Source organism: Strix uralensis, chromosome 7, assembly GCF_047716275.1.
Source record: "Strix uralensis isolate ZFMK-TIS-50842 chromosome 7, bStrUra1, whole genome shotgun sequence".
In the NCBI taxonomy this organism is placed as follows: domain Eukaryota; kingdom Metazoa; phylum Chordata; class Aves; order Strigiformes; family Strigidae; genus Strix; species Strix uralensis.
The window spans coordinates 24,960,528-24,983,196 of record NC_133978.1 but is presented as its reverse complement, the minus strand read 5'-3'; the positions used below and the strand labels follow the sequence as shown (position 1 = coordinate 24,983,196).

The following is a 22,669-nucleotide window of genomic DNA, read 5'->3' as shown; positions in this document are numbered from 1 at the left end:
TAAATAATATAACCCTATGTACACTTCGCAATACAGTGAATTATCATAGCCTATGAAATTTGTTACAAAACAGAAAACATGAGGCCAAATTTTTTTTTTGGGGGGGGGGGGGGGGGGGGGCGGGGAATGGATGGGGAGTGGGACGACACAGCACACACACACACACACCTAGTATTTCAATTGCTTTTATTAGATATCTATCTAACAACTTCATGCTGAGTTGCAATGTACAATTATTGCATCATTATGCTGTTCCTTTGTTCTGCCTAACTATGAGAGGAAGAAAAAGAAGTGCTGATTTGTAGTGAACAAAGCTTTAAAAATATCTGTTTCATTCACAATTTATGCACACAAAATATTACTGGTTGAAGAAAAAAATAAAACAACAAATTTGCAATTTTGGCCAAGCTCGGTCATAGAGCAGCACATTTTTTATTCATAAAGAAAGGATAAATGAGACAACAGGAGAATAAAGGCTGGTAAGAAAAAGAAAACCCCACAACAAAAACCAATCCTTCTTCACTATTTCTACGGTATGCTAGCTGCCATTAAGCTAAGTAAGACTCAGGAAACAAAATTATTATTAACATATCTGCATCAATCACATCATCTATCTAAACCAGCATAAGTATATGCTTTCATAGTTCACAAAAATAACATGCAGTTATATCTACATCTCCTTCCAAGTAACATTTTAACTACGTGACTAACTTACCTTGTAGAACTGTATAATATCATCCTTGGTCAGGGTCTTTAGATAAGCCACTTCAATGTTATCTGCACAACAATAGTAAAAATTGTAACAGGTCTGCAAATCATAGCTGCTTTGTCCATTTGATTGGACTTACTAAAAAATGCATGCTTGAAGAATACTGATTGCACTGTATGTATGTTATTCAGTAGCTAAAGAAGATGTACCTACTTCTGTATATTACCTTCAAAACAATGTTTCACATTTCTAATGCAGACTGATTATAGATTTTATTCACAACTAGGAAACAGGATGGTAGGCTGTACTTTGGCAGGATGTACTTTTAAATAAATGTAAGGAACGGTGCCTACATCATACCTGTTAAGGAATAATCACCTTTAAGATATCTGGGGACAATGTGTCTCAGTAGCTACATAGCTTCATATAAATTAAATTGTAGTCATGTAATATCACTGCTGCATAAGCAGGAATGTTTTTTGATGTAGGCATGCTTGCTTTTCTTAGGGTTAGCAGGAAGATCAAGAAAGAAATGTGTGCAAGAGAACAAATACACAGCTAACAAGTCTGTGAGGCAGGCTCTAAGTAATTAATATGAAGTTCTACATGAAGGAAATAAAAATCAACAAAAAACAGTTTGGAAAAATAGATGACATTTGGGAGAAAAACTTTAAGTAAAATCATAAAAGTAGTAATAATAAAAATGTAAAAACCTGAAGAAAAAAACCTTTCACTTCTTGAGGCTGGTATATGAATTCCCAATTTTGTCAATTCCAGTCATATTAGAATCATAAATGAAATAAAATTACTAGTGGGTAGAGAGGAATTAAAGATATAAAAGTCAAGAGAAATAATAAGTTGAGTGGGATTTAGATATGAAAGATATGACTACAGCTAGCAGTAACAAATTCTGGAGAGATACTAGAGATCCAAGTATGGTAAAAACAGAAACACTTAAGGCAGTGAAAAATTAAACTCCTCAGACACAAAAAAAGACTTGAGGGGATAAGTTTCCACGCCACTCCTTATAGTCGGGCATGAAACCTTGTCAGTAGCTCTCATTCTCTTGAGACCAAGCTAGATGCCAATTCAAAATTCTTCACTATTAAAATAGTTCAGTTAGCCATTGTCGACCAAAACGCCTGTATTTGCTGTTGTGGAAGGCCAACACTGTGCATGTAAAGCAGAAGAGGAAAAGTCACAGCATACAGAGTGAGTTTTATGTAGGAAGCATATTATGCATGGAAGATGGGAAATTAGAGCTGTGAATGAGTTGAGACATGAAAATGTGAGGAAAAGCTGATCTGTACCTAAAACTGATATTATTTTTTTTAATGTCAGAAACTATATTATTAATATACCTCAGTATTTTGGATTAAAATCTTCAAACAATTATGAAACAGGGAAAAACACAAATACTATGTAGGATCACAGTGTAAATAACTGTCAGTTCATTTTCAGTAATAACACTAGAAGTTGGATCTTATTTGGTCTTCTACAAGCTTATAATCTTTAAAGTATCATGGATGAAAAAAAATAAAATTAATGTTTCTTCAAGCCTACTCTAAGCTGAGACAGGTCACATGTTAGTTAAGCTATCTGCTGTTGCCTCTGCCATTGCTCCCTCAAAGGAACTGCACAATGAGAAGAGGAATAGGGTTCATATGAACATGTGCACCATCAGGAATGTCAAAGTATATTTGAATGCATCTCAGTCAAGTATTAGGCACATATGTAATACAGACATCTGAACATCACTTTTATGTGACATCAACATTTGCATTCAAACAACTTTCAATCCTTGACCTACTCTACATCTCCCTGAGCTTTAAGGGAAAGAATGGAAGGTCAGTGAAGTATTCATCAACCCCCATTATATGGTGAACACATTTATCCTCTATTACTAACAGCTCCCACAGCAGTGAGAGCACAGGCTCCACAAATCAGGTATTTTCTCAGGGCAGAGGGAAGAAATACAACTTACCGGACACAAATCACAAAAAATAGACTAAATTATGCACAGGTTATGTAAAAGTTTAAGTTGTTCCCAAATGAATATGACACTCAACAGTCACAAGTGTAGCCAAACTACAGCATTCAGTTTTAAAGGAATTAGTACCTCTGTCAAAGTTATACTGCTGGGAAATGATTTCTCCCCAGTATTTAGCACATTCTGCAGACAGCTTCTTTGGTTTGTCTAGACGACGAATTGCTAAAGCTTGGATATGTTTTTGGAAGGCCTCTTCTGTCATATCTTCTATGCATTTCTCCATAGTTTTTAAGAATGCTTCAACTCTGCTTTCTAAATAGTGTGGTGGCTTTTCAGATTGGATAATAAATCGCAGTCCTTGTATGCCATTTGCCCGACGTGGACCACTGAACACAATGTAACCTTGGCAAAACAAGAACAGTCACAAATTAAAAGAAATCCCTTGTTCTAGCATTAAGTTCACCAAACATGTCATGCTTGACAGGAACGCAATTTTAAGCTAAGTTTAATTCTGTATTATAAACGAAATAATGCAGGTTTTCAAAATATGCCACTGTATGTTTTTTTAAAACACCTTTATTTCACTGAGGTAAATATCAGGTCAGGGGAGGGGTGAGGAGGAGATGAGGCAGACCAAGACAGAACAAAAGGAATTCTGTCATCAGGATTAGGTAACCAGAAATTAAGCTGTACTCTAGTGCTTCATTAGACTCAACATTAGGAGCTTATTAGTAATTTTTCGTAATGTGTAATCTGAATTGCTGCAATGTAAGACCACTATTTCTCAACAATTAGATAAAAAGAAAATACTATTCCCTTCCTTTTTGCTGCAGCTTTTGCGTATCTGAACCAAGCCTTTCTTCAGTCTTCTTCCCCTCTTTTAATAACAAATCTGTCACATTTCAGTCTTTTAAATGTTTTATAACTCTCTAATTGTTCCTTGAAGCTTATGTCAAAACTGGATACAGTAGTTCAAAGTCCTTACCTGAATACAGGAGTATTATTGTGTGTGCATCTTGAAAGCTCCTGTTTATATATCCCAGCATTTTACGCAGAAGCATGACACTGCTGATTTATGTTCTACTTCTGATCCACTGTAACCTGTAGATTGTTTTCTACATGTTACCTAGCCAGCTGCTTCCTAGCTTGTATCTGTGCCACTGATTATTCCTGCCTATTCCTGCCAAACCGTTCCTACCAAACTGCATCTTATCTTCAAGTCATGTTTCCAAAATGTCAAACTGATTTTGAATTCTATCTTCCCACACATTTGCAGCCTCTCCCAGCCTAATATTATCTGAAGATTTAGTAAGTATATTCACTCTTTTATCATCCAGAGTTTTGATGAAAATACTAAATAGCATTGGATCACAAAAGAGCTCTACAGAACACTGTTTTTCAAATGAACTATTCTTATCTATTCCTCAGTCATGACTTTCCAAACAGCCTTGCATCCAAATGTGTAGCACTTCCACAAAGGCAGTCTCTCTAGCTTGTTTGAGAATATTATGCGCCTTTCATACTATCAAGAAGAGACATACAACATCACCACTTCCATCCATCCATCCAAACTCTGTTTCTATTAAAAAAAAAGTTATGTTACTTTCACCTGAGTTTGTCCAGTAATAGTCTCTCAGTTACCTTCTATGAATTTAGAAATGGTTTGATAACTTACTCTGTATTTTCCAGGAATCAGAATTAAGCTGACAGATCTGTAGCTTCCCTGCTCATCTCTTTCCTTTTTTAAGGAAACATATAACATTTATATGTGTTTATTTTTCCAGTACCTCATCTATCATCCACAAATTCTCAGTTATAAGACGTCTAATTCCAGGATTTCATAATTTTGGGGTTTTTTAATGTAACGTAGAGTTCATTGTGCCTGAACTCTTTAAAAGCTTCTAATTACCTGAACAACCTTTAATCTGTTATTTTCCTGTTCAAATGCAAGCCTTGAACTTTGATCACTGGTATTTATTTTGGAAATCATCTGGTCACAGTTCACATTTTAAGTGAAAACTAACAAAGCCATCCTAAAACATTTTGATTTTTTTTTTTCCACCATTGACAACTTTTCTCTTCCTCATAGTGCTAAGGCACTGCTAACTCCTGAACTACTTTTCACTTAGCTTTCTCAGAGATCTTAATAACAATTCCATGAAGTTTACTGAATTTTGATGGTATTTCTACTTTATTCCCTCCTAAGTCTTGTGAACTCTATCATCTGGCAGTTACGCAGCGCTGAATACACTCACACAGTTCTTCCTCGCTGGTTCTTCTCTTTAGCTGTTACCTCCAACTTCTATACAAAACCTGCCATCAGCACATTTCCAAAACCTGCTAAATAACCTGGGTCCTGCTGTATTTTCAGCAGATATCTAGATAGTTAAAATCCCTATGATGAATATGGTATGGCTGACTCTGCTAGTTGCTCAAAAAAAATCTAATCTTGCCTGATATCCCTGGTAGTTCTTAGTCATCACACTGAGACATTCACATACCTGTCTCTCACCTTTAGAAAATCCATACTCCTCCTCATAAGTATTTCAATCATGCAAACTGTCATGGAAAGTCTCTGTCTCTCCTTGTTATCCTGTTTGGAATAACCTTACCAGTTCTCAGTCTTACTGGTTCAGATAATTATTTGTACTTACTGGTGAACAGCTGCATTCTTAAAGAGCCTGAAATGTATTTAGGTCTTCACCAACATGGCAGCTTACCATTATCCATACAGCAGTATTCCCAAAATAGGACCTATGAATCATCAAGTGCACCTGGAAGTAGGATCACCAGCAGAAAAGACCGAACTACTACTGGTTTTTCAAGAAGATCTAAAATTTATGAAACTGATCTAATTTCCTTTTGGTAAAAATTCTAGATATGAAATTTTCTGTACAGTGATCCAACTTTTTTTTTAAGCCAGAGTTAGTTTCAGATATTTCAGACTTATCTTAAAAATTATGCTTGCTTCTTCTCAATTTAGAGTCTATGCACAGTAACATTCCTTTGAGTCATCAGCAGTTAAAATTATTTACATTTACCAAGTGCCCTTTAAATGGCACTCACTCAGCAGGGAAAGAACACCTCATCGTGTCTCATATAAGTGCATGAGTATGCGTGCATGCGTGTATACAGACTCAGAATCACTATGGGAAAACTTACCTAATTGTTCCTTGGTGCGCAGAGTATTGAAGCATGGTTCTGAGATAATTTGACAAAAGAGCTCCAAAAACATATTCTCAGAAGTGCTCTGCATGTCTGTCTGGTAATATATTTCAATGCCACAATTGTTATGAACTTCATTTCTCTGTTGATATACAAACCAACCTCCTAAAAGACAAAGTTAAAACATTTAAGTTCTTAAAAATGTACATTCTTATTGTCCACAGTTGTAAAGATAACAGTCTATCACTTGTGGAATGGAATTATAATAAATGGTTTAGGACTGTTAAAGCAGAATTTCTACTAACTGTATACTTTTCATGGAACAAGTAAAGAAAAGATTATTTTAACACATCGAAATGTCATATCTTGAGCATATCAGCAAGTAAATTGAAACTGGCTGCTTCTCAAGCAAATATTTTTGGAACTGGAGTGGAATTCTGCATTGCCTCTACTATATAAATAGTTTCTAGAGACAATTTGTCAGAAACATTTATGAACATTAAAAATAATTCAGCATTTAATACCAGCAGCTACTTTGGTATATGGTAGTTTCCACAGGCTGATGATCAGCTATGCGTAATTGGCTTTGGCTGTATACCTACATATGTCACCATTCCTGTACAGTTCCCAGCAATTGCTTGAGCCTCCTTTCTTATATGTAAGATTTTTTTGCACAACAGAAGCAAAATCATATACAAGCACAATGAGACCAGAATAATTTATATTAGAAAAAACCCAATGTTACTTGTGTAAGAACTTTTAGTTTTCTCAAAAAGCAAGAGTTGTTTAGACAATTCTTCACTGAATGGTCAATTGATATTCAGAAGTGCTCAAAGAATGATGCTTATTCAAATGTGTATACTATGTGTAGCAGAGCGTGGGGCAGGGCTCTTATCTCCATAAATCATATCAAGTGAATTCAGATTGAATCACAGAATCATAGAATGGTTTGAGTTGGAAGGGACCTTAAATATCATCTAGTTCCAACCCCCAAGAAGTCCAGTTTGCATACACAGATTGAAAATGAAATAAAATTTGCTTTCAAGTATACCAGAAAATAATATATTAGTGTATAATTTTATTAACAAAACCACACCCTAATTATATTTTTTAATTTAAAGTTTAAAATAATTTGAAGTAAGTCTAATTTTGAAACAAACTCCTAAAAACAGAGTAATATTAATTTTTAAATGCCATTAGCAAACAGATAATCTCAATTTAATGAGCATTAAAAAATTGTAAATAAATCACTGAACTTACTGTCAGGAAGTTGCACTTCTCGGTATCTCACTAGCTGACTAGGAAGTAGTGGCTTTGTATGAGCGTGCTCAATGAGAGTGTCCTCAACCATCTGCATAATTCCTAATGCAGCCTGGAAGAGAAAACATAAAAGGATTTTTAACAATCATTAATTATTCTGTACCTAACAGTAGGGTAAGACTTTCCAATTATTGATGGTGACATGAGAGAAAATAAATAAAAAAAAAAACCAGAAATAAAAAGTAGGGATATTGTAATTTAGCAAAAATACAGAAGTAGATGAGAGGAAGTGTAGGGCTTGGGGGACAAGGGTTTTGTGGGGTTTTACATTTATCTTGTATACATATTTAACTACTGCTACTCCTCCCAAGTGCTTCTGAAATTAAAGTTCAATGGGCTTTTTTCTTTTCCTTTCACTTCATCGCTTTGATGTACTCATCTTTCAAAGTTTGAAAATGAGATACCTACAACGTATGTTTGCAAAGCAGATGACGTGTCAGCAGATGAAACTTTAAGAAAACAAATTAATGGTTAAGTTCAAACATGCATTCTTTTGACGTGCTGGTAGCACTGAGACTCATGCCCAGATACTTTCTTTTATTTGATGGATTAAAATAATCATCAAAAAAATTAATAAAAAGTGAAAGAAGTTTAAAAATCATTAGTTTCATTCAAGGATTTAACTTCAAAAGCTTTACCTGTTAAGACTTATGTGTTCTTGTAGTGGAAATTACAGTAATGCCACAAAGTAGTTTTGGCTAAAAGCCAAAATCTCTTAGTCTACACTGCCACAAACTCATAACCCAAGTGATCTTATCAAAACCATGCAAAAGGTCTGAAAACTTAATAAATACATGCTGTCTCTCCCCAACACCCCCGAAAACCCCATGCAACATCAAAGACAAAAAGATTGAGGTCTAACAAAACACAGTTTGAAAGGTTAGAGAAAAATACTATATATTCTTCTAATCAAGTCACCATATTAAAACAAATTATTTACAACACAACTGTTCAGACAGATGTTCTGAACAGGATTGGTTTACTATTCATCCACTTGCAGGAAATAAATAAAAGGAACAGTCAAAAGACAAATATCCAAATGAAATTAATTCAAGAAGAAATGGGAATTTTAAGCAGCTAGATAGGTCTAATTTTTCAAACAGAACAAATTCACTAAAAACTTTTTCAGTATTGAAAGGTGTCACAAAAGTATGTAAATTTTGATTTAATTTTAGTTGAAAAAATTCTTAGATCCACATTAAATTTTCTGAGCTTTGTCAGTGATGATCACATCATGGGCACTGAAGGATAGAGAAGTTTCCTATCCGCATCTATTCAGGGAGGTTTGCAGATCATTCCTAAACATTGCACAGCTATGGACATAACAGTACATCCCTCCCAGTTCTCTAGCTGTAGGACTCTTCAACAGCCACAGTGTCACAGAGCTGGTGTAACACAGAAATACTGCTATATCAGCCCTACAAAAAAAGAATGCAAGAATGTACAGGCAAGGTACTACATTTTCTATTAGCACATATATTCAAATATTTGGTTAGACTTCCTATGCAAATACAAACTATTACTATTTTAATGGAAGATAGAACCAATATTTTCTGATTTTTACTCAAAAAAAGACGTAACTGAGAGCTGACACTTAATTTTTTATGGCTCACTATTCCGGTTTAGCTCTGTGCAAAGTACTTCATCTGGAAGGAGCTTGGATTCTTAAACCTTTGCTAGTTAGCCTGAAACTTCTAAATGGAAAAGCAGGGTCTGCAGCACATCGTTCCTTATGCAGCTTGATCACATCACAGTAATGACACGCAACACAGACTTTGAAATATTTAGATCATAAGTTTTTTATCGTTCCAAGAGCAATACAAGGGCAGCACTTGGCCTAATAAACCTGAAGTGGAAAAAAATGACACTATGATACTCCCATAAAGATAAAAAAGTACAAAGTCAAATTATGAAACTGCATTTGGCAAAACTGCTTTAAGATCTGAGATTAGTCTTCCATTATGCCGCTTTTAAATAAAAATTGTTTTATTAAAGAAAGCATCACACCAACCTGTTTTGTTATATTGCCATGGAGAAGAGCTTCAATGTGTAACCGTGACAACAGTTGAGCTATAAAGGCCTTGAGGCGGGGAAGAGTGACATCTAGAATAGATATTTAGACAGTTAAATCAATTATATGCATTTTTATGTTAAGAAGTACCTAACTCATCATTAGATATGGTGCATTTCTTAGAGGAGGAGAAACTCATCATCATAAAAAAGTGAATCTCTCTTAAAAATGCAACACTGGAAAGTTTCCAGGTCTAAATAGCAGCACTCATCATATAGTTTGTTTCGCTTAGAATTCACATACTGTCTGACCCAGATTCCAAAAAGAAAAGAAAAAAAAAAAGCCTTCTTTCCAATCATGCTGAACAAACATTCGTTCTCCAGAGAAAACAGTTGCAATCATTCAGGTGGTGTTCTAAGATAAAGCCTTAGTTATTAACTAAACAAGCAGCATGTAGTTTATAATGCTTGAGAAACACACTGTGCATTTACCATCCAGACTAAAAAAAGAACCTCAACTCAAATATGGTGTTTTGATAGTATCTTTGTAAGAAACAATATACAAGAAAAGTATTTTTGCAATATATCCCAGAGTACACACACACACATTCTATGCTAGCCTGTCTTTCATATATAGCAGTTTTCATATATAAGGCAAAGTATAGTTTAACATATAGAATCAGTGGAATAAGAGAGGAAGGATGGCTGAATGGATGGGGTGTTCATCCCAAAGTCAGCATCTCCAATCTTAAATCCCTGACACTCAAGAATACGCACACTGTATCAACAAATCTATCAGTTTCTCATTTTGTCATCTTCTCAACTAAAATAAAAACTAACAATAGTCATGTATTTCACAAAAGTTTTGAAAAGACAAATGCAAGCAAGATTATGAGGTCACTCAGTTACTCAGTGCGGGGTGCATACATATGTAACAGATTTGCAATTTATATTAGAAAAACCTACACTGTGGTTATCAGTCTTTCCCTCTCTTAAAAGAGGTAACTGACCACCAGTAAAAAATTAATTTCCACATTTTTCCCCAATTCCAAATCAACTTTTTATTGTTGTATAATCCTAATCTTAATTTTTGCCTCTAGAATTGTTTAATAGTGCAAAAGATTACAGTCACATTGAGTGTGAGAGAGGAAAACCAGGGGGGGGGGGGTGGGGGGGTGGAAATCACACATAAACTCCCTGTATTTCAAGCATATTTCCAGCAGTGTTAAGTAGACAGCATTCCTTTCCTGCACTCCATTTTTGGCCATTCTTATCCTGAATACAGTAGCATTAATCTTATGAAGACAACTTATACACAAAACAGAAAATATCTTACGTTTTCAAAATTCAGTAGTCATTAAAAAAGGAATGACCTACATGTAGCTAAACCCCTGCCATGAAAAATCAGCATTAGTTTTGTCATTCACTTCACAGGCTGCACTGGCATCACTGTTAAATCTCAGAAATACCTGCAATCATTGAAGAAACTATACAACTAAACAATTATACTTCTATCCTGCAGCAATCCTGTAGAAAAAACACACACCCCTGTGGCAGCTGGCTCAGGGCATCTATAGAGTCTATCTTAATGAAGAAGTTTTCAGCATCACAACTTCAAACAGTATGGTATGGGTCAATCTTTGACAACTATGAATAAATACAAAAGCCAAATATTCTTCTTGAAAAGAATGTCTCAGTGTATTCCAAGAAGATATTACAATATATTTTGCAAACTGTCCCAGTAACAGCCTTTTGTTGTAACACAGTAAGATACAGGTAGGAAGAGTTCTTCAGCTGTTACTAAAATCAATTAAATATCTTAATTTGAAATTTCTTCTTCCTCCAAATATAGTCAGGCACCTATTCTTTGTTAAGAACCACAATGTTCTTTATTTATTATTGTTATGTATATTTCTCCTTTATTATCTACAGTTCTTTATTATCTACAGAAACAGGAGTTAGGATTCCCTGATAAAGGAAAAACCAAAATAGCATGCACACTGGGAAGTACAATGCAGATACACTCCAACGTGTCTGCAAGATGTCAAGTAGAGACAAATGATTTTAGCAGTGTTGGTTAAGCACTGGATTCACCATACCCAGGCTCATGCCCACAAAGACATTCAAGTCTTGCTTGAACTTTTACCTGCAAGTTTTGCAAGTTGCCTGAACTATTACACTTTCTAGAAACTGGAGGACACGCGCAGAGGCATCAACATCCACCAGCATCAGCTCAGGTTTGGCACTGCAGGGGCTTCACTTGAACAATGGGCAGAGTTCAAAATAGGTACCTTCATCAGTTTAGTAACATTTTCCACAAGAAAAAAAAAAAATAATAATGACGTTTAAAACTGGCAGAACATTACCATCTAGAGCTTCTTTTAATTCATCTTTGGTCCAAGCAACTTCTGTCATCAGGAGTCGGAGATAATACATTGCATGTTGGTGAGGCTGTTCAGCCCTGAAGTTGTTAAGCGATCTCATGTACTAAAATGAAATAATTAAGTTTAAATTACAGAACTCTATTTGTAAACATAAAATATTAACCTTGTACTCTCAACTTGGTGTACCATCAAAAAGATACATTTCAAATGTCAAGAACATTCTCTTGCTTGTTAGAACTATTAAAAAATTGTGTTAAATTACCTCAGTAATAATGTGGGCTTCTGAGCCTATGGATTAAGCTGTGACCATTAATGTAGTTGGAATGAGCATGAAATCAAACTTCTCCATAAAAGTAATGACTGCAAATTAAATTATTGCAGTTAGACCCAAATTAGTATTTATATCAAGTTGATCTACCCAGGAAATATGTATTCTATGATGACCGTCTGGGGGTGGGGTGGTGAAGTATTGCTAATAGAAAATGTGTTTTTCTCCCAGTTGCTTCCCTGGGCTGACTTGGTTAGAAAAAATAGAGGAGCATCTGGGAAATTCTCTGCATTCTTTGCCTGGATAAAGGAGGTATGAGAGAAGAATCAGTGATCTCCTCCAAAGAAACTCCCTTCTAGTCCTGCTGCACCTTTACAAAATAAGAAAAATCTTTTTCCCCTACCAGAGGAATTGGAAAGTGCAAACTAATAGTTTTGAAAAGATGGGATCTTTTCCAGTACAGGAGTAAAGTAACTCATTTCAGGGCATATGAGTGAGAAATGGCAAGCATGAAGTTGCTGAGGATGCACCCTTCTATCTGTTCCAAACAGGAGCCAGAATCTGGTATCTCCCTTATCTGTTTGGTGTAGCCACGAGGGGAAAAACTGCAATCTCCTCATCCGATTTGACTTTTTTTTTGTATTTTGTCCTTACTTTACATACACAAGAGGCCAAAGTCTACAAAATGACAAAACACGCATAACACAGAGACAATCAGGGAAACATCCTAAACTAAATGAAAATCATGCAAAACAGATCATTCACAGACCTGTTGGTTGGGTTTTTTTACTTTGACATTTGTCACATCCAGTGTGACAAAATTCCAGACAATTTATAATTCTTAGGTACACAAAGCCCTAAATAAAGTGCTGCAATAATAAATCTACCTCATGTTTGATGTCCACCCTCTTAGAATTTCCTACTAAATAGTAATGAATGAAAACGGCCCTGGTGTCTGTCTAGGCCAGTCACCTGTTCAAAAATCACCAGCAGCAGAGGATTAAAGTAAGACTACAGCAAGCATGGAGTGATCTTCCCTGCAGCCCTAGCTCTCTCATCCACTGCAGACTATTTGCAAGCTTCCTGGGCCAGAAGCCAGCCTGTTCCCCAACACCAGTCTAGTCCTTGTGCACTCATTTATACCTCCACAACAACTCATTGCTATGAGTGTCAATATCTAATTTGTTCATTTCCTTTGTTCTACCTCTGTCCTGCTCTAAAGAAAGCACCAGAAGAACAATTATGTATCTTGTTTGGCTTGGCAAACGTAATCACTATTCATAAATTACTTCAGAAGCTAAAAAACCCCAAAAATCTATCTTACATTCCATATATATAGATCAGTCATTAAATTTAGGAAGTGAGACTTCCAGAAGTCAGCATGTACTTAACCAGCTGGTTACTTTTGCACCAAAGGATCTTGGCCCAGGAGCAAAGCTCCTCTTCACATCTGGGGAGAAGAAATGTTGCAAATCTTTTCAACATTTCCTTTTCCCCTTTATCCATTTTCCCCTTCTTTTATGGCTAGATCCCACTGGGGCCTTTCCAAAATGTAGAACAGGATATAAAGTTAAGATTTCCACTCCCCATCCCCCTTCTTAGCTTTCTACTCCTATCAAAGCAAGCTGTAATCCCTTGATCAATCATAAGGAAGACCGACTGAAAGAAGATTCCAGGGCCAGTTATTTTTAACCAAACAATATAATATAAACACTCCAGGGAACTCATGGCCACAAAAGAGACAAAAGAAAAAAGCTTCTGCAGTCCCAATGAGGTGGAATTTCAATCTGTATTTCCATGGATAATCAGCCCTCAGATTTCATTTCAAGTCAATGTATTCCATTTTAAATTAATCCAAAATGTAAATTTCTCATGTAGCTTACCGCTTCCTTGATAATTTCAAATCGTTTTTCATCAATCTCAAAAGTAGCCATTTTCTCAATGATCTTCTTGAGCAATATATGTTGCTTGTCATTATAACCTTTTACAGAAAGCTATGGAAAAAGCGCATAATTTGCTTTAAATGTGGAAGATAAATAAAACAATTACGAAGTCTTGTACAATTCAGTAACAATAGACTTTTTAACACTTACTCTAAATTCAATGTTATTCAACATTAACTCATTCTGAAATAAAATCCCTTTACCCATCAAAAAGTAACTGACAAATATTGCATATTTCCCTAGAGTGATGAATGCAGAGAATTAATGTAATTTCATGTTGATGTAAGCAAATGGTACTCAGAATACAGATTTTTAATGATCACAAGTATTGAATCCAGTCAGTAAACTGTACATTTGGAGTACTGAAATGGTTTTACTCTAGGTTTCTTATTTTAGTAATGAAATCTAGATTCACAGCCTTCTTAAATATTCTCTCCAACTTACTTTTAACCTCATTTCATGTATATCTTGTTGCTCAAAAAAATATTTTATGTAAGTGGAAGTAAGCAATACTACAAGAAAAGGGGTACTGTCAACAGCAGCACAATTTATAACCAGGATGGCACTGGGTTGAAACACCAAGACAGTTAGTCTACAATCATAATGAGATATTAATCTGATCATATTTTTTTGAAAGCATACACGAAATAAACTTGGTAATTTAAAAAACAATATAGAAACTTTAAAATGACTATATGACTGCATCAAGCTACAGAAAGTTTGTCTAGTGAAAAAAGGCATTAGGCGGCCTTTTGGGGGGGGGGAAAGCTTCAAAATTTGGTACCTCGAAACAGGAATCGGATTTGTGCAGTTTAATTATTAAGGGTAAAACCAAATTTTAGGACAGAAACCAACATACAAGTGAATTCCTCCTTTCCAGTAGGAAGAATTTTTTCTTCTGTAGTTGCTGACATATCTGAACCATGAATTTGAAGAAAAAGCTATCTTAAATGGATTTATGACAAAGGCTGATATCCTAAATTAGCATAAGAATCCAAACTGTTCAACCATCACCATGGGTGATTGTTTTTAGAGTAGCATCTGTCCTTGCTTAAAGTATCAACATTGTACAGTTATACCTATCGATGATAAAACTTCTCATGATATAGAAAACAATATTAGAAGTTCGCAAATATCAAAATGGAGTAAACTGATTTTAATATGTGAAAATAGAATCCTTACAGTAGAAGAATATAAAGACCCTACAAAAACAGCTAATATTTAAAATAACGCCAGACTTCTAAACTGTGACTACAAATGAAGAAAATTACACACACACCCTTTTTTTTTTTTTAAAAGGAATTAACTGTGACCATAGAAACATCAGCAAGCTTTGAAACTGAGAATAGATAACCATGTTTGCAGTAAGCCAAGCGAATGCTACCAGGAAATGAGATTTGCATTGGATAAAAAAGAAATTGCAGCACTCATACAGAAAATGTAAAGACAATATACAGTATATTATCTTACTAAGATACTTTGGAAAAATAATATTTCTACAGGAAATTTCAAAACACATTTTGGTATAAAATGATGGTTAATAAAAGCTTTTAACAGAACTTCAAGAGAGACTATTAAAATCTCCTATCATAAATCTCATAGAAGCTGAGTAAGAAACAACCGGTTATCATAATATCAGTATTTATCAAGTAAGTATTGTCACCACTAATACAGATTGCAAAACGCATAATAAAAACAAACACTATGAAAAAGCCATAAATATTCAGCATTCATCCTAATGAACACATGCACAATCCATTTCCACAGCTCACTACAGCAGAATTAGAGAATTAAAACAAAATCTGTAAAGTTGAGATTCATTCCACAAAAAAGTTAATCTTTTTACACAGAAACCAGCAATAGTACTTTCAAGATTACCATGCAAGCAAGTAAAAATGGGAACTAGAATGCAACAACTGCACTGCACACATGTTCACAAGACACTGCAATCTTAAAGAGGTCACTCAGTACTGATTAAAATACAGTTTTGCTTTGCCTTTAATTCATGAGATATATGCAAGGAAAAAAACATTAACCATCTCATTTAGAAATGCAGAAGTCAAATGTTTTCTCCAAGCTCAACAACTCCCAAGCTGTTTCGTTTCCTCCTGCGTTTTTTTCTTACTTACAAGTATTGCATTCATTCCTGATGCAATGCCATAGATCAAACCTGAGAGGCGTGCTGCATATGTATACTCTTTTAAATCATCCTTCAATAACCTGATAAACAGGTATGTCATGTTGCAATGGAGAGGATCAGCATAAATGTAGCGACTAACAAAAAGAAAAACAAAAGAAATGCTTTGATACCTCAAGCAGTGACAAAGTAATGGATGAAGAAACATGACTGAAGAGTATGTATATGCAGCCTCATGATCAGTAGTTCTTGAACAGGAAAGCTGAATGTACCATTTATTTATTAGCATGAAAAGGGGGTCTTCTACCCCATCAGTCAGAAAGTTTTTAGTAGATGTCTGACAAACTGAAATAAATATGTAAGCTTGGATTAGGATTGCTTTCTTCTTTTTTTAAATGGAGGAACAAATCTTACAACTAATTAATTTCATGAATGATATAAAAATAAAGAAGAAAATTTGCTTAATAAGAATGGAAAGATTGTTGAAGACTTTGAACAAAATTCAACTTAAAATTCAAATTAAAGAAAGGATGGTTAATAAATCCAAGATCAAAAGGAGTAACAGCCTTAGACCCATTTTTAAATAAAAGTCCTTCCATCAAATCAATATAAAAATGTTGATGAGTGGAAGTAGTTTTAAGGCTCTAAGCTTTTCCTTGATTTGGGTACTTACATACATCCCATAGATGGTATTTTGGAGATCATAGTTCAAGCCAGCTAGTTCTGCTGCATATGCATACTCGTTGAGGGAGTCTTTGAGTAGTTCAAGGTACAAATAGGCCATGTTACAATGCAAGGGATCCACGTAAGCAAATGGGCTGGAAGAAAATGTTGAAAGTAAAATATGCAGTTTAAATTATTTCTCATTTTCTTTTGGCCTTTTAAGTTTGATCTGAAGGAAACAATATTTACTGTGAGTATGCTGATGGATCCCATTATGAAGGACTCTATTTCGAACTCAAATATGAACATACCTGAAAATAATTATTTAGCTTGCTTATGGTTTGAGTGATACCTAAATATATTGAAGATTCCAGAGATATTTTCTTACTTGTGCTCATAAATCAATATGCATACTTTGCTGCAGAGTCAGAATTCACCAGGAGTAAAATAAAATAAATACACCCAAATAACCAATGTAATTTAATAGACTGAAATGAAAGCCCACGTACTGAACATTAATTTAATTAATACTTCTACACTATCAGAAAACAAAGTAGTTTCTACTACAAAAATTAAGAGATTAGCCATTTGAGGTATGAAAAATATGCAGTACATGCTAAATTCAACTCAGGAAAGAAGTCTGGCATATCTATTTTCATACCTCTAAGTTTTTGTGTTATCTTTTTAATGGCAACAACTATACAAGCTCTACTGTTGTATTAGAAGCATCTGATCACATACAATACCTGTTGCAAATTTCTCAAAAAGAGAAATGCAACTCAAAGACTCAAGCCATGTTTCAACTGTTCTAATTGTTAAATATCTGTGCATTTTCACAATCTGCAAAGTCAAGACAAGTTATTTGTACTATGATTGAATATTTATTTCTAAAGTTTCTGAAGTACATGTAAATTCATTATCAATTTCACAGAAATAATCAGCAGTATCTAAAACAACTTTCTGTCAGGATATGGCTTACAATTCAAAACCACACTTGCATTTATTTTCCCAAGCAGTCATATTCAGAGACATGCCATTATATATGTTTACACTTATATAGCATATTATTTCATACTGTATACCAACATTAATGTAGTAAAACAAAGATCACATCGCCACAACGCACATGCTGATAAATACATTGCAAAGGTATTTTTAAGAAGGTTCCTAGTAGTTTTTAGTAAGGCCTTGACTACTCCTTCCTTTTAGATTAAGGAAAGAAAGCGTGAGAAGAGATTTTAAAAAAAAAAAAAAAAAATTAATTTTTTAAATCAATCTATTAGAGAAGCAGAGCATGCTATAGTCTGAAATCTTAGCCTAGGATACGCTTTTTTACTACCACTGGGTTATTTATTCTGGGCTTGGGCTTATGTAACTCAAGCAAACAGGTCAGTAAAAAAAAAAAAAAAAAAAAAAAAGTACTCTGCTATTTGCATTTCTCCCTACAATGAGAATTTCCCAAAACTGAGCAACTTCAATATGCCCAATGATGCAAATCCAATTAATACTGAATTTTTTAATTAAGACTGAATTCAAAGCAAGATGTAGGTCAATCCTATGTTATCATAAACCTTCCTCCAAACTCATTATATTTTTTTCCATTTTGATACTAGAATAGCGACTTAATCAGAGTGATTACTATGTCCATATCAGTTATAACTTTTGTATACTCATTTAGCTGGCAAAGGCCAACAGGGAGTTTTGAAAATAATGAAGACTACTGAATCAGTAATCTTCAAGTAAAAAATAACAGAAAACAATTATTATAACACTGTTCTGGGAGTTGCCCTTTACTACTGACAACTTTATAAATAAATTCTTATTATTAGTTTACCTTTTTTTGACTAAATTTGAGGAAGCAGAACAACTCAATCACTGACACTGTATTTGAAAAATCTTAAAAGTCTAGTCTTTTCCCCTTTCAAACTGAGCTGTAAGTGACGTAGCTGGAATCAGTGTTGAAGCTTTGATCCTGGGTTACCTTATGAGCAACTCAACTTGCTTGAAATATTTCTTAAACTGGAAGATAGCAAGTATCTAGTTAAAAATAATTAGCATTGTATTTTTAACATCCATCTCTCTAAGCCTTGGGAAACTTTTAAGTGCAGCGTTTATAACTACCTTAGAAAGTTTTCAGAACAACAGCACACTACATTGTTATTTTGCTTCCTTTTAAAAAAGGATACTTGTTGAGTTCTTAAGTCATAATTCATACAAAAGCAAAACCTTATCATCATCCTTCAGGCTGGATGATAAGTCCCATGTCAGAGGTTTTTACTGTGGTGTTTCTTTAATGCAAGACTTGTGCCATGTAAGGATTTTCAGTTTTGGAACAAGGTGACTTCAAGAGGTTCATCTACTCAGATTGTTCCTACTGGATTTGTGTGTTTGAGGCAGAAACCACCCTCGTCAACTTCCTCTTAATTCATCTACACAGCAGTTGCTGCTACAACATCTGGGTCAGGAATTCTTCCAATGATTCATGATGATCACGGCTGCAGGCAGAAGAAATCCTCGAAGTTTTTTCTATCTTACTGAAGCAGTCTGTAGTGTGAACAAATTCTTGTAATCTGCTACAAGGCACAGCCATCATATTCTGATCTAGAATTGAGGCTAAAACTTTTTATGAAAACACATGTCATTAAGATGACTTTATTCACCGATTCACTTGGCCGTAAGAGCTATTAAGTCTCATGAATAAACACTATACATTTCACCATTTTCTCCAATGACCATCAGCATAACCAGTCTCAAAAGAGAGATTCACTAGCAATCTTTCTAAAGTATCAAAACCAGACAACCCTGCTTACAACTTCATTTGGAGATGATGTACCCAGCATTGTCAAAATATCCTCACATCCATTCACATACAATTACCATCTTAGTTTTAACAAAAAGGAAAGAACCCTTGCCCCCCAATCCTAAGAAAAAAGGCCAGCTTTCCACCTGTAACCATTCCTAGGAGGAAAGAGACAAACCACTAGTCCATTCCATTAGTCAGCAAAGCTCAAGTATTCCTGGCTTTTTAAAAGAGCTCACTGAAACAAAAGTACAAATCTAACTGGGAAAGACTATCACCACATATCTAACTGAAGATGGCTCTGCAGGAGGGTGGACTAGATGACCTTTAAAGGTCCCTTCCGATCCAAACCATTCTATGATATTGTGCGTATGTGCACATACTTAGACCTTTGTGTGCTCTACATAAAATCAATTATTATCTTTTAATCATTCACAAACTGGTATAGAGATTGGATCACTCAGTTTGGAATTGATTTTTAAAAAGAACAACTCAAGTGTTCATCAATAAAATCCTTTTTGGATTTTGGCTAAGTGTAGTACGAGGGAAAGCCACCAGGCATTAACAAAGAAGGCAAAGTATTGCAATTATTGTTCTCTAAGAGATGAGTTATTACCATTCTACTACTATTCTGATCTTCCATATCCTGACACATTGAATTTGAAACAGTTGTAATGTTTGCCCTGTGGTTTCAAAAAGCAAAAAGAAAGGGGAAATACGCAGGCAACATATCTCCCCCAACCAGTACTAACATCAGTACCAAGATTTGACACACTCTGAAAAAAACCCTCTATCTAAAATTCTGTCAAGAAGAATTTCAAGTGGTCACTCAAAACAAGGACTCAACAGTGCATCTATGAGCATCTATCAGAGCCCACATAATAGTATCACTGAATCATTTAATTAGGCCAAAGAAGGAGAGTTCCTGAAATTATTTTCCCTTTCAGTAGTCCAGCACAGAAATAGCTCCACTCTGAAGACAGCAGTATTATTTTTTAGTTCAATAAATCATTATTTGAAATGAACACTACGAAGATACATCGTCATGCTCACAAAAAAAAGGTAATTTTCCTGTGATGAAAATAACGCAAGACCAGAATTAACATTACAGCAATTTATCATGCATCTTGAGGTGAGAATCACACATTCATTGATAATACAGACAGTATTCTTCTAAAAAAAAAAAATAAAATAAAATCAGTTGTTGGTGTCCGTTAAATAAAATCCCACAATTTTAAACACTTAGAATTTTATAGTGGCTTGCATTATGCAAATTAAAAGAGAATTTTAACCTAAACCCATTATCAGAATAGTATTTTATAAAGAAAACACTATCTTAAAATAGTTGCAAATTAATGATTAAATAAAAATAATACACACCCATTTTTCAAGAGGTATATTGCAATATGTAGTAGGTCCTATTGGCAGGCATATTTCAGGTATACCAAATAAAACATAGAAGAAAATTTGTTTTAGAAGTATTTTTAGATAAACTTCTCCTGTCAATATAGATGGAGCACCTCAAACTGTTCATTACTTAACTACTGCATAACTTACATGAGCCCTCCTGCTACCTGTACCTTATTGCATATTCCCAAATAAGGACAAACGTTTTAAAGCCTCATGCAAGGAAGCTTTTGCCACAGAAATGCAGAATACCAATAAACAAGAAACTTTTGGAAAGCAATTTATGTGATATACTTAACATTGCATACCTGAAAAATTCAAAGTTGAGACAAGCTTTTGGCAAAAAAAATTTGTCATCTTGCTTGAACCACAGTTTGCTCATAGCAGTGTCCTGTGTCAAGAAAAGAGGTTTTGTTATGTCACCTAACTTTTAACTGTAATATCACACTACCTTTAAAAAAGGCTCATCACTTCAAACCTCAGTTTAGTGTTATCCCCTTAAGTTCATATTCTTGCTATATACATTTGTATATACATCCATCTATCCTTACTGAGACTCTTCTTACCATATGTCACCTTAACAAGCAGTTAAACGGCTGCAGCATTGTGAATGAGCTTATGATCAAAACGGGAACTACTTTTCTAGAGCAGGAGCGATCAAAGACAAATATAGAGTTAGCTTCACAAAATTCCTTGCCAATGCTGGCATTAAAATATGTGCTATTATGCAGCACTACAGCAGCATATAGTTACATGGCTTAGACTAAGAATATAATTGTGTATTTAATGCTCTAGTAAAAAAATATTAATGCATTGTATGTTGTTTTAAAGCAACATTAGCAACAAAAAAACCCCACATTTAGAAAAAGTAGTAAAACTATCTGGAAATTAGTTAAAAGATCTGTCAGCAAAATTTTTTAGAATAATCTCCTAGTACAGAAAATAATCTAAACAACTTCCCCTATTGCTTTTTCTGCCACAAAAGCTGTGAAGCAGATACTCTCTCTTTGTTCCAACTCGAGGTAACTTTATCCCCCCAAAACCTTTTCTTTAAATTGCTATACCTAAGAAGAAGGAACTTTTAAATGTAAAATTATTTCTCTTTCTCATATTTCTGAGCAGATGTTCTTTGCTTCTCAGGATTTGGCGTGGTATTTTCCTCCTCCTTTTTGCATAAAAGAATCTCTTACAGCACACCTTCCTCTACACAATACTCACCTCATACTAAAAAGCCAAATTACAGCTTGTCTCTGAGACAACAAAATTTTTATTCTGTTAAATTGCTACTACACAGTTCAGAATACATCTTACACCAGGGACAGAATGACAAATAGAAGAGCCTGTCTGTACTGGAGACCTGATCCAATAGCCTGAGATCCCTAGCTGCAGTCCATCATAACAATTAGGCCCTCAGGCCAAAGCCCATATCCTAACTGCCCTCTTTCTTGAGGGTTTTTCAGGGCAAGATGTGCCATTAAAACAGAGGTGACCTAGTGACATGCTGTCAGTGAAAATGGCCATCCTGTTCCTGCACTTACGCTCTCATCCCTCCCTTTCTCCACAACACTGATCCAGTCCATAGTAAGCTCGCTTAGGCATATAAAGCAGCAGAAAAATTGCTTTTTTTGTACAGTTAATCTCTGTTGATTTAATTCTTGCAATGTTTTGTTGTGGGGTCAAATGTCAGGGCCCACCAAAAGAAAAATGACATACAACTGGGACAACAGACATACAACTGGGGAAAAAATAAAGGAGATGCAGGCATAGATGTCTATTTCATCAAGTACAAAAGATTAAAAACATTTTCCCTCAGAAAACATATTTTAAAGGGAAAGGAAAAACTAAAAGCAAATACATTTCCAAAGCAATGATG

General features: G+C 34.8%; 1 protein-coding gene across 8 annotated transcripts in view; it reads right to left on the bottom strand.

Annotated features, from left to right (window-relative positions):
• IDE (insulin degrading enzyme) overlaps nt 1-22,669 on the bottom strand; it is a 69,237-nt gene that overhangs the window by 6,751 nt on the left and 39,817 nt on the right. For 6 of the 8 annotated variants that reach the window (XM_074874968.1, XM_074874966.1, XM_074874963.1 and 3 more), the window contains 9 exons: nt 21,105-21,187; nt 16,600-16,744; nt 13,730-13,840; nt 11,561-11,681; nt 9,196-9,287; nt 7,125-7,236; nt 5,862-6,029; nt 2,829-3,101; nt 716-777 (listed from right to left, as the gene is read on the bottom strand). In XM_074874968.1, coding sequence (XP_074731069.1) covers nt 716-777; nt 2,829-3,101; nt 5,862-6,029; nt 7,125-7,236; nt 9,196-9,287; nt 11,561-11,681; nt 13,730-13,840; nt 16,600-16,744; nt 21,105-21,187 — 1,167 coding nt within the window. Of the gene's footprint in view, nt 1-715; nt 778-2,828; nt 3,102-5,861; nt 6,030-7,124; nt 7,237-9,195; nt 9,288-11,560; nt 11,682-13,729; nt 13,841-15,918; nt 16,064-16,599; nt 16,745-21,104; nt 21,188-22,669 lie in introns of all 8 variants that reach the window. The other 2 variants (XM_074874965.1, XM_074874962.1) reach the window with 1 other exon arrangement.